At 37.6% G+C, this 13,010-nt stretch overlaps 1 protein-coding gene across 1 annotated transcript in view; it reads right to left on the minus strand.

Moving 5' to 3' along the window:
• The window catches only part of MAP3K20 (mitogen-activated protein kinase kinase kinase 20), a 167,998-nt gene that overhangs the window by 34,423 nt on the left and 120,565 nt on the right, over positions 1 to 13,010 (minus strand). The window contains exon 12 of the mRNA XM_052653665.1: positions 1,147 to 1,191. Within this exon, the coding sequence (XP_052509625.1) occupies positions 1,147 to 1,191 (45 nt within the window). The remainder of the gene's footprint in view (positions 1 to 1,146; positions 1,192 to 13,010) is intronic.

The raw sequence follows: 13,010 nt of genomic DNA on the forward strand, positions 1-13,010 counted from the left end.
AACCTCAGAGCAAAGACTAAAAATAGCTGTTGGAGTTCAGTGCCTTTGAAAATATTTTTTCTCAAATGAGATGGGCCAACTTTGCAGCAGGGGATGAAGGCATTATATCCAGGTCTGTGAACAGAGGAGATCCTAAGTCCTCACTCGTTAAGCAGGGCTGGCAGGAAATTTAGAATCCCTGGGGCTCAGGGGATGGGAAGTAGAGGCAGCGGGTGCCAGCGTCCTCTCCCCATGGAAGCCACAGAGATGAGCTCATCTGAAAGCATCACTTCAGCAGAAGACCAAGGGCAGGAAGGGATGTGCCCCAGCCTCCAAACCAGACCAAGTCTGGTAAACCTTCCAGAGACCTTCCCAAGAGTTTCTAGTAACAAGTTGATCTTGGAGTACCAAGTCTGTTTCCTGGGGTGTGGGCCAGCTAAAGTTGGCATACAAGTTTCCCCCCACTTTTCATTTAACGAAACCCTGAACTTATAAGTTGAACCTGGACAGACATAAACCCCTGAGGTCTCTGATCAAAAATTCTTAGCCCTGTTTTTCACCAAGGAAACAAGCTGCAGAGATACAACAGGCTAAGGAGGCTTGTTCCTCAGGGTGTCTACTCAGAGTGTAGGGTGTGGGATTTTCTTTGGATTTAAACAGTCTCTCCACATCCTCTGCCAAAAACGGGGCTTTGTCTAGCTCCAGCTGTGGAGAAATGTCTGGGAACACAGGTCTGTTCCTTCTTGGGAAGGTCAGAGTAAAGATGGCAAAATGAACAGGGCTACGGCACTGCCTTTACCAAATCTTTCCCCACCATGGTTCAAGTCCAACCCTGATCTGGGAAAACTCAAGATCACTTTTTTTCCTGGTATGTTCCTTGGTATCCTGGGAAGCCCGTTTAACTGGGATTCATTACTGCATTCTGGAATATCTTTCAGAGCAAATAGGGAGGTGGAATCCTCTTGTAAGATTTGATGAGATACTTGCTTTGCTCGAGGCCTTACTTTAAATCACTACTGCCTTAAAAATAGAAAAACATGGAATTTGTCAACTTCTCCTACTTAGACTTTCCTAAGGCCCAGACCCCTCTACCTGCATTTTTAACTTGTGGACCTAGTTACGAACTCCCTGTCCAGGTTGAAGGAAGCATTAACAGAAATAGCTTACCACGTCATCTTCTGTCCAAGCACCAATCTCAAAGGAAGGCAGCAGCTGCATGGGAAATATGAATGAAATGGGAAAAAAAAAAAGGAATATTATCATTGTCTTTTTGGCTTATCCCCTCTTTTCAATATTTTAGCTCTGGGCCGATGCTCTGGCTTGGTTCTTTCTGCAGGTTATGTTGAATGGAAACCAATTTTCCTGCCTGTTAAGAGGAATCTCAGGGTTCTAAGGATGGTGCCCACAGAAGCCAGTCGAGTGTATCAACCTCTCAGTAACAATTCACTGCGCTTGGTGAACTGTTACAGTGGGACTGCACATCATGGGATTTTCCTCTCTTGATAGTTGGCACACTGAAAGCAGTTTTACCTCCCACAAGAAGGCCTTGGAAGTCGAGGAACTTCTGACATTTGTCAGATGCCAGAGCCTTCTTCGGGATTCTCAATCAACATGGAGATCATTTGATTTTATTAATGAAAATTCCAAAGCAACCATTTGGTAACTAGATGTCATAGATGCTTATTTTTAGAGGGGAATTTCTAAGTTTTAACTAAATGTCTTACTTGCACTATATTTTTAAAACCAAATATTAGAAGGACATGTGAAATCGGAGCTGTCCGAAGGAACTCAGGTTGCGGGGTTGCTCTAACTAAAATTAAAGTAACCACCCTCCCTGGCAAGTGTACAAACACAAAAGACAACTTTTCAGGAGGACTCCCACCTGGCCACTTTCAGAGCCAAAGGGCTACTTGCTTCAATATATGTTCCAGACTAAGTAATAAATATTAAGGTGGCCAAAAAGTCTGTTTGGGTTTTTCCATAACTTCTTATGAATGTTTTGACTAACCCAATACCTACATAATGGGAGAAAAAATCTGTGTCTCATGACCTGAATTAGTTTGCTTTAACCATTATCATCCCTGGTGGCTCAGTGGTAAAGAATCCGCCTGCCAGTGGAGGAGATGTGGGTTCAATCTCTGGGTTGGCAAGATCCCTGCAGAAGGAAATGGCAACCCACTCCAGTATTCTTGCCTGGTAAATCCCATGGACGATGGAGCCTGGCAGGCTACAGTTCATGAGGTCTCAAAAGAGTCGGACACAGCTTGGCAAATGACAACAGCTATTACTTGTAACCAACTCTAACTGGCCAGAAGGGTTGGATTGCTCATGAGATAATGTGGCAAAGTGTCTTTCAACCCCTGTTATAAATAATATATTTTGTGTGTGTGGGTGAGTTGAAAAAAAAGTTGGATTTGGTTACTTTTATAATCATGTAAAAATCAGAGGGTGGGTGACTAACGCTTCTAATCTGCAGGTATTTTTAATTCACATGCTCAAAACCTTGCTAGGGAAGTCATACCCCTGCTTTCAGGGAGCTTTTAATTTAAGGTGGTGAAGTAGGTATGGATTTTACTTTTGGAGGAATTCACCTTCATTTTCGTTTCTTCAGTGCCCAGCAGAATGCCAGGCACATAATACCTGGTAAATCTTTGTTGAACAATTTGTTGAATGAGTAAAATCGAAGGCTGCATTTACGACAGAGCTAAATTCTCTGGTATAGACTTCAGTGTCTATGGCTATACCATGGAAAAAGGATGTTTCATAGACTAACATGGGGATGGAAGGGACAGTGGCTTGAGCTGGCACAGCAGGGTGAGGAGAAGAGAGGTGACTCCTGGACAGGAGAAGCAACAAGGCAGGACACTGAGCCTGGGGGCGGAAAAAGAAGGAAGGATAGGCGTGTCACATTTGCCTGACTGCAGCTCCAGGTACAGAGTGTGCATGTCTCAAGTTAGGGGGAATGTAGCCAGCTCTAGGGGGCTATGCAGAATTATTTCACAAGGCCACTAGCTACAGTGAATTTGAATGCACAGAGTTAGAGATGTAGAGATAAGTTGCAAGGGTACAGATCGCTACCACCCCATATGTATTCCACTACCCCTATGTGCTTCAGTTCCTACAGGTCTGCCCCTTCCTCCTCTGAAATACTTTGTGTTTGCAGACACATGCACTCATCTCCTTGAATAATGCAGGAAGGAGAGTGACTTGAGAAATAGGATCGAAGACAGAACTCGATCAAAGAAAACACATGACAAGTTTTATTTCTTCACGGGGCAGCTGTATATAGCTGCAGAAACATGTCATTCCCTTTTCCCATCACGGGATCAAATGTGAAACAAGGAAATTCTTTGATTAGTTCAAGAAACAATGGACTGCCTCTCAGAGATGGTTGCTGTGTCAAGCCTGGCTTTACAGGGAGTGGGTGTGTATGCAATGCTTTGATTTTATACAATCCCCAAATGTTGCGCTGAACAAAACTGATAAATATTTCTTGAATAAAGGTTGCAAGTGAAACAACTAATCAAAACCAGCATTTCTGGTTTTCATGTCAGAAGGAGAGGGGAAGAGTTCTCTTGAGCTCTGAGAAAGGCTTATCAAGATGACGCCAAGGGAAGCACACTGGATGCAGGGTGAGACCTCGCTCTGGTAAGATTCTTGCACGCTGCTTGCAAAGATCAGTGAGAGGAAGGCTGTGGAGCCAGGCACAGCTTCAAGATGGTTTGAATTTGGCAGGATAGGGAAGAAGAGTTAATGATCTCCAGCCACAGAGTGGCTGCACCTTTATGTCCTTTATGTCTGCTGCACCTTGTTAACATATCAGTATTTCTGCTGTAGGGTGAGTTCTAAGTCTTTCTGTCTCTCTTTGGGGATTAAAAAAAAAAAACAAAAAACAAAAAACATTTACCTCGTGACTGCCCCATCTCTTTACAGTTTCATTATTTACACTCCAATTGATTTCAGGAGATAAGAGCTCACACTCCTGGGCATGTGTGTGACAATGATTCATTCAAAGGATGTTGGGAATCCAATCTAACAAATCTCTGATATACACAGCCACACATAACAAAGGGATTTACTGTCAAAACGTTTATTGCAAAATGGAGTCTTGAAACAAAGGAAAGCAAAGAAAAGTTCACATCAAAATGAAATGTATGACACCAACTTGGATTTCTGAATACATAGTGGGCTTTGTGTTGGAATATCAAATTCCAACAATGAACTCAATAACTGAGTAGTCTTACCACACAAGAGTAAAATTTAATCTTCCATACAAACATGATACAAGATTTTGGCATACGACTTGCTTAGAATAACATTGCGATAGAATATTTGAGAAAAACGTTTTGTTTAAAAAAAAAAACAATAAAGTGATAATACCATCTATTCAAAGCTCACACTCAAAGAATATAAATATTTTCTATCATTTAGTACAAAAATTTTAAAACAGTGCAAAAGCAATATGTGCAGTGTATTGTATCTGACATTAAAAGATCTATTATTCTGCACACGATATAAAATAGTCAATGTAGGTGCCTGAAACTCTAATTCTGAAGTAAATAATCACATGCCAGAAAGCTCCTCACAGGCAATGGAGCGCCAACTAAGCTGGAGTCTGAGGAAACATAGCTAGTTGCCCAGGTGTCCTGGTAGGCACTCATTCCTCATCAGAAAGGCTGCAGCTAGAGCTACAATCAAAAGAGCAGAACAGATTCTTCTCTCTGGCAATGCTTAAAATCGAAACAGGAAAACGGTCTTAATCCCAAAGCAGCAAAAGGTACCTGATTATAGAAAAAGTGTGCTCTATTATGTATATGGAATAGTAGATTCTGCTAGTCTCAAGAGGCAGTGAGTCAAAGTCTAGTATATATATTTAAAAAAAGGATCAAGGTTTAACTCAAAATAAGTTTTAAAATGATCTTTCATGAAAGTCTTCCCACTCCAATGAAACCTCTGGAAAACAAAGCTGTGTGCATCATAGTGCCGTGAGAAATCATTTTTGATCTCTCCCAAACCTTCCCCCACCCCCAGTTCCTTGACTTTCATGGGGATCGTTTGAATTCCCCAGCTAGTGTTAAGATCTAACAAATCTACTGCATATTAAAAATCACTGGCTATAAAATGGCCCTCAACATTTCCAGAGCATCAGAAACAAGTGTGTCTTCAACCTCTTCCCATTGGTTATTTATGTAAAATATTAAAGTATGATTTTTCTTGGAAAAAAAAAAAAAGACCATTAAAGAAACATGACCTTTTAAGTTAACCTGGCTACTTCGTAGAACTATAGCTACCTCAGTGATAGTTTTCTTTTTTATTTACTGTCAAATCAGTGTAACAGGAGACTAACACCTTGCCCCTCTCTCTTAGTAAATTTAGCTGTTTCATAAACTTTCTACCAGCATTCTTAAGGGGAAGGAAACAATTTCCACAAGTAAGGATTTAAGATAAATGACATGAATCGACAAAATTCAGATTGCAGAGGTAGTTATAATTCTGAAAATGCATCTTTTGACTTGGGTAATTATGTTTATGGGGAAAAAAATGAGATGTGGAACTCTACAACCGCCAGGTTTAGCTAAGATTCTTGGTGAAGGAAGGGACAATGTCATGGGCTTTTTGTATTTAATTGTTTTATTGGGTGGGCCTGGCACATAGGATTGGGGCATTGGGCACTAAATATACTCCCAGACAACCAAAAATATGCCCCAACATCACCAAACACCATTTGGTGACAGTGCTATCGTGGTTGAGAACCACTGAGAGGGTGTCATCAAATCCTACATGACCAGCTTTGTGAGTAAAGAAAAAAAGATAAAACAGTAGTTATATTTTTCAGTTGTATGGCTCTGATAATTATTATCACAATTTGGAGTTTCAACTCTAATTGTGAATCTTCATATTTCTCTTTTTTTCCCAGTTGATTTTTATTGGAGTACAGTTGATTTACAATGTTGTGTTAGTTTCTGCTGTACAGTAAAGTGAATCAGTTATACATGTATCCATTCTTTTTCTAGAGGCTTTCCTTGTATACAGGTCATTATAGAGTGTTGAGCAGAGTTCCCTGTGCTATACAGTAGGTTTTTATTAGCTACCTATTTTATATTCTGTTTAACTCAGATTCTCTTTATAAATGTACATTTTTGTAAGTCAAGTATTTGGAAATAATTCTAACACCAATAATTTACCATTTAAAAAACTGATCTGAAAGGTAAATTAAAAGCTGTATAATTAACATCTTTATTCGAATGAAGATGACTAATGACTAATAAACATTTCTTTTTAAAATTAATAGGGCCAATAATAGAGTCTAAAGTCTTCTAAATCATCTTCATAGATTGAATGAGACCACTTTAAGATTCTGTTTATATGATACAGATTGAAGGAATGTTCAAAACCCTAGAAAGGACACTGATTTGGAACAAAAAGTAAAATAGCCAGTGCCATACAGTAATTATCTATAGTTCAATGTTAGGTTAGAAGATTTCAAGCTTATCCCTGAGGTTATCAATTCTGCTATATCTGGAATCTTTGTAGTTTCTTGATGGTAGATTATTGAGCTATGACCATCTCTGGAATATTGGTCAGGAAAATGGTACAGTTGAGAGATTAGAGAAATATTACCTGATTGATGGTAAACCTATGGCTGGGTGATTATCCTTCTCTTTTGGCCCTATTTGGCTGCTTTTCTTAATGCAAGAAAATCTTACGTATAATCACAACAGATCTAATTGCTATAAATTTAAAAAAATGTAAATTTAAAAAGTCCATCCCATTCATTTCAAACATTCTACATTTGTTGCTGGTTAGTCTCAAACGAGAGGCAAGGTCTACATTCCTACAGAGGTACAGGGATCCCCAAATCCACCCACAGAGATTCCATAATCCGTGAGGCCCTTCCTGACCACGCTTGCAAGTCTGCAAAACCCTCCTATGAGCCACCGCCTCCTTCTCTGCTGCGCGTCCCAGTGTCCACTTAAATGTTTACTATACGATGCCTTTGTTCCGATTGTTCTCAGTCTCCACTCAAGAGCATGTAAGCTGTATGAGGGCAAAGATGTTCATGAAGCCGTTCGCTAGAATGGTACGGGGCACAGAGGAGGGGCTCAAGAATATTGGTGGGATGGATGACTTTGCCTTGGCCTGGGAAGACGTGCAACAAGAGGCTTTGAACTACCTGGTCTCTGGCTCTCCTTCAGATTACGCAGTCACAGAGCCCCAGGGCATGCTGGGAGGGCAAGAGCTGAAACCCATCCCCTCTGCTCCACTCCAGGATCTTCTGCTTGAGTGGCTCGGCTTGAATCAGGAGGACTCCTCTATATCTGAGTGCAGACAGGACAGCTATTTATGTTTGCACCTGTTCATCACCAGCACTATATTGCGCTGTATGGGTATATGGGTCTGAGTTTGCATAGACACAGGAAGTGTATCAGATTGGCTATGTGGGGATCCCATCCTCTAGGAAAAACACTTATGGCTTCTTTCTGTGTTTGCCTGGTCTATGGGTGGTAGCAGGGTCTGCAAACACCTCAGACTAGGCAAACCTTGCATGGTCTTCAAAGGGAGTCAGAGTGGATTGCTCGCATAGCTTACATTCTAAAGATGTTGGCCTTATCTTTCCTGAAAGTTGTTCACTTTAACTTTCACCTTATCCTACTTAACCAACATTACTTGGAATTGATAGTTTCATATTCCAGGTTATAGAGACCACTTATTTTTCAGTGTCTTTTCACTGACACAGTAAACAGTAGCTAACATTAACTGACCACTTACCATGGGGTTGATATTGTGTTAAGTGCTTTATGTCTATCATTTCATTTAACCCTCACAACAATCCTGTGAAGTAGGTACTATTATCATTCTCATGTTAAAGATGAGCAAATGGACACACAAGTTAAATAATTTGACCAAGATTGCGTAGCAATTTTTGAATCACAAGCTGATTCCAGATCCTTCTCTTTATCACTATTCTGTACTGAGTGGTTTCCATTTCATACCCAGAACATTATATTAGTAATTCTTCTCCAAAGAAAGCAAGCATAGTATATTGATCATTTTATGACATTTTCCTACCCTTAATGGGGATTAGAAACATGTCATGCTTCAAATTCCAGGAGGCTTTTTATGATCAAATATGCTTAGAAATAGTGTTAGATTATATCATGATAATATCCTTTCTTAAATCTCCTATAAAAGGAACCATGCAAAGTTCCTTGGTTTGATAGTCAAATGAATGGCACTACTTTCAAATTTAGACTGAAGAAAAGTCTTTGTTCTTTTGCCTTTCTGTATATATATATATATATATATATAAAACTACAAATTTTTTTAGTTTTTTTTTTTTTAACTGTTTCATAGTTTAAATAAGCTTTGACAAATCTGTGATAACATTTTGAAAACATCTCTCCGGCTAGCTAGGTTTTCAGAGCAGCATCAACATTTACTTCTCTTTAACACCAGCATAGCTGAGTCAGGGCTTTGTTTTGTTTTGTTTTGTTTTAAACGACAAATCTGGAAGGTTATATCTGCTATAAAAGGATCCTTCATTCTGCACTTTTGCCTAAGTAAGGACAGCTTTTTATAATATTTGGTTCCCTCTTTAAAATATCTCTACATGCATTTAGAATCCAGGATTCTCATACTCCTCTGGAAAGCAGACACATGTATACACCTCTATGGCACCATATTAACACTCACACTGTCTGGAAGTTCCCTTATCCTCTCTTTCTCTTTGTATAAAGTATATACCTTGTATCAAGTGTAAGCTAAGCCTTAGATGACAGTGTGCTGTTAAGAAGCTTCTAGGGCAAGTACCAGTATAAAAGTATCACATCTGATGTTGGTTTCAAATTAGAGTATTTCTCCTGCAAACATACAATTGAGAACATCTCTTGGGTCTCACTCTCAGTATTCTTAGCACTTAGGTATTTCTGTAGAAGTATTTGTTTCATCTCAATTTTTTTTACTGTTGGATTTTGCAGTCACTATCAATTATTTCTGACAGTATTGTGTATTTCCATAAGGGAAAAAAATGTATTCTGCTACAAGAAAATCAAGTGTCAGAGGAGAATTAGGAGTTAAGAGTGATTGTCCAAAATGTAAGTTTTTTGAAGCAATTGAATAAATCAAATGAAATTATAAAGTATTCATTAAAAAAAAGCCAGAATGTCATTAGTTAAAAAAATGCTATATTGCATATAAAATCACAAGTTTCTATAATCAGGCACCACATATGCTGATTCATTGAACAGGCCTTTTGGGCTTAATTCCCCATTCCCTTTTCCTGTAAGCAGAGACAAGTCAAAAGTAAAATTGTAAAGAAATGACAGTTATCTAAATGTGATTGGCCTAAAAACGCAGTGCTTGGTTTTCTACCTCCTTACTGGTTTTTGTACAGACTGAGATACCAAGTTTCTTTTGTTTTCCCGGACATTTTCCATTTTATTACTTTGCTTTCTGCTTTCATTCACTATTATTATCCATGTCATTATCCTCCTCATCACCGTCATCATCATCATCATCGTCACCTTCTGACAAGTCAAAATCACTGAACCCCAGGGCCATGTTGACCTTCTTCCCCCTTCTCTTAGATGTGGTTTTGGAAGAATTCTGCTTGGCTTGCATGTTTATCTGCATCCCAGAATGCAGCACAGCTCCTGCTTTGTTCATTGAGAAGATATCCCCAAAGCCCATCAGCATCATGGCCTGCAGACTTTGGTTCATGCCATGGCCCTCCCCGTTACTTGCTGCTGTGATCTGACATGACATCTCTGCACTGTTTGACTCCTCTGTCTTAGATTCAAAGTAAGACTCCTCAGACATTCTTGCAGCAAGAGGCAAGAGAAGCTATCATGAGGGAAGAAAGGACAGAAGTAAAAAGAGAAATTAGGACCAATTTATATCAAGGGAACAGATACCACAAAATTAACGGGTGCTGCACGGAAAGTAAATGATTAGTGAAATGAATGTAGGGGATTATTTGAGAATTTATTAATGGCAGGTTTGGCTCCAGCATGTTTATCATGATTTACAAATGACAGAGTCGATCACATCAAAGTTTGCAAAGCACTACAGCAAGCCAAATTTTCAAATTGGAAGGAACTTGTAAGTTTTAAACCCTCATTTTGCAAAAACGAAGTAGTTTTTAGAATTTCTCTTAATTTTTCCCAAATTCATATGGAAAAAGTTAACTATTATATTAATGAAGAAATTAAGTAGAGATTAATCTTGAGTAATAAAAAACAAAACAAACAAGAAACCCTGTACCAAAGAAGAAAAGCTTAGAGGAAGCATAAAAACAGTTTGGTAGTCAATACAGTTCTAGGGAGATTTGGGTCATTAGCTATCTTTTTAGCTAGATTAAGTGTCTGACTATGTACTAAAAAGCAGTCTAGAATTCACTTGTCTCTATTATTTAATACAGGCAGATATATAATACTAGTTATCCAATTTATGGAATAATTCACTTATACACAAATTTTAGATCATCTCTGACATCTAAGTATAAACAAGTATGTAAATATCTGAAAATTGGGAGGACAGGAAATGAGTATTAATTTAGATTGTCACCTTGGTCTCTATCTCTACAAGTTTCCTTCTTTTAGCAGAATTATCTTCTAGGAATTCTTCTCATAATGGATACAGACATTTTCAATCATACATAATTATTTTAAACAGCCAACATATTTCCATAAATGTCATTCATATACATTTCAGGGGTAGAAGTGTTAGGCTCGGAACGAGTGACTGCCTCTTCTTTTGAGGAAGAAGCAAATTAAGACATGTTTTTGATGCTGTGTAAATAAGGGTAAATTTATGATAAAGTACAAATAATATAACTCTGGGATGATCTTAACATTCTGGAAGTAAAGGTACTTTTTAGGGCCAATTTCCAAATTTTTACATTAAAGTTGGAAATGAATTCTATTAAAAAATTATCTTAACTTCATTAGGAAAAGACCTCAATAGTTATTAGTTCGATAAGAACTTCACATCAGCTAAAAATCAGCAGCTACATAGAAGAAATTGTTTTAAATTCTTTAAGACCGGAAACAGGCTATTCCTTTTCTTGCAGTCAAATTTCCCAGCCTCTCAAATTTTTTTTTCAATTGTTACACACTTTCAGGATCTCTTTGTTGCTTATCTACTTTATTATTTCATAGGTCCTTCCTCACATTATGTTAAGATCTCAAAAAATGCCTCTCAAATAAGTTTTATTTTTAAAAGAAGTAAAATTTCTATATCAAGCTACACGAATTGTTAAAAATAAACATTGTTCATATTTGTGTATGGAGAATCCATCTTCCCAAATATCTTTAACTAATGTTTTAATTTCAGGGAAGAGAAGACTGTTCTTCCTTGAAATAAAAACAATAATACATTTTTTATGATGTTACTTAAATATCAAGTTATAAAATGAGGCTACACAGTCTTAGCTACTGAGTCTCCAGCCACTTCCTTTTAAAAAGGTTTATTTTATCCATTTCTCAGAAACCTCATCTAAAGGCAACTAGAAACTGATGTGAGGATAAAAGAAAAAACCTACTTATAAAATACCTGAGCACAAACCTTTCCTTCAGAAATACCAGCTCTAAGCAAAAGAGATGTTAAAAGCAAGTACTGTACAGAAAGAAAACTTAGCCTTATAGGTTAAAAAAAAAAAAAAGGAAGAAAATCTCATTGAGATTGTGCTGCATGCTGTCCATTGTTAGATGGTAGCCCTAAGAGCAGCTCCTTTACAGAAAGTTTTCTGCAGTTAAAACACAAGCATACAACCTACTGTGCCCTCAGGTTTTCATGATTTGTTACACAGCTGCGTTACTAATAGCAATAATGTGTGCAAGGCAGCCCATAATTTCTTAGCAAAACTAATGCCCGTAAACCAAAGAGAGGTTCTAAAGCATACTTTAACGGGTCCTTTAAAGTTTTTTTTTTCCTTACAACGCTACATTTAGAAAGAGTCAAGCCATGCAGCGCTTTATAGCTTAAGATTTCAATGTACTTGAAAGCCCCCACAACTCTTCAGAAGGTGGCCATATTTTTGCTTCTCATCAGTTCTGGGAGAAGTAATGTTCCCTTGCAGATCCTTAGCGCAATGCTTTCTGAGTCTGCTAGTTCAACCATAACAGGAAGCTTTCCTTAATTTCTTTCTTGAAAGCCAAGATAAAAGTTACCGAATTTACAAAATGTGGTACTGTTTTAATACCACAAGACAGTCTTACGCATGACAAGTAAGTTTACTTGGTACACAGTCCCTTACTCTGGGATTCCTTGGATAACCAAAGTCATTTTTTAAAAAGTTAAATCTGATAATAAACATTTAATTTCACTGTAGTTTCCTTTTTTGGATATCAGCTTCTTTCTCCACATAAATCGGAAAAAGAGGCAAACTATTTTATTCTTTAGACACTGTTAAATACTTTGCAGTTGGGCACTGGCTGCTTAATAGAGATTAAGACTTTAAAAAATAGGAAAGTTTTTTAAAGATCACAAATTGAAGGACATTTAAGTATTTGGGGGGGGGGGGGTAAAATCGCCAAAGTAACTATCAAACATGAATTTAAAATATATAAGAAGTGTACTTTTAATCATTATTTCTTGTGATCTTAAGGTGGACATATATTGCCCATTTAAAACCCTGGAAAAGCCAATGATAAATTTATACCTAATTCTTTAAATAATAAATTTTTTAAAATAGGGAAGAATGTTCTCCTTGTTTCCTAGAGTAACTTTTCTTGCGTTTATTAGTTATTTATGCCTCTTCTTTTGTGAATTATGGACCTGTAGTCTTTCCCCATGCTTCTGTTGGTGTCCTAGGCTTTTTTTTTAAAGTTATTTCTGTGAGCTCTCTATATTTCTGTCTTAAATATTCAATTTTACGAATTTGTAGTTTGTTTTTATTTGAATGTCATATTTTTGCAATACAGAATTTTTATTTTTTAGTAGGGAAAAAAAATAAAACAGGAAAGAATGGTGAAATTTGACTAGACTTTAATATATCATGTCAACATATAAGCTCAAGTTAAGTGTATAAA

This window comes from Budorcas taxicolor, chromosome 2, assembly GCF_023091745.1.
Source record: "Budorcas taxicolor isolate Tak-1 chromosome 2, Takin1.1, whole genome shotgun sequence".
NCBI lineage: Eukaryota > Metazoa > Chordata > Mammalia > Artiodactyla > Bovidae > Budorcas > Budorcas taxicolor.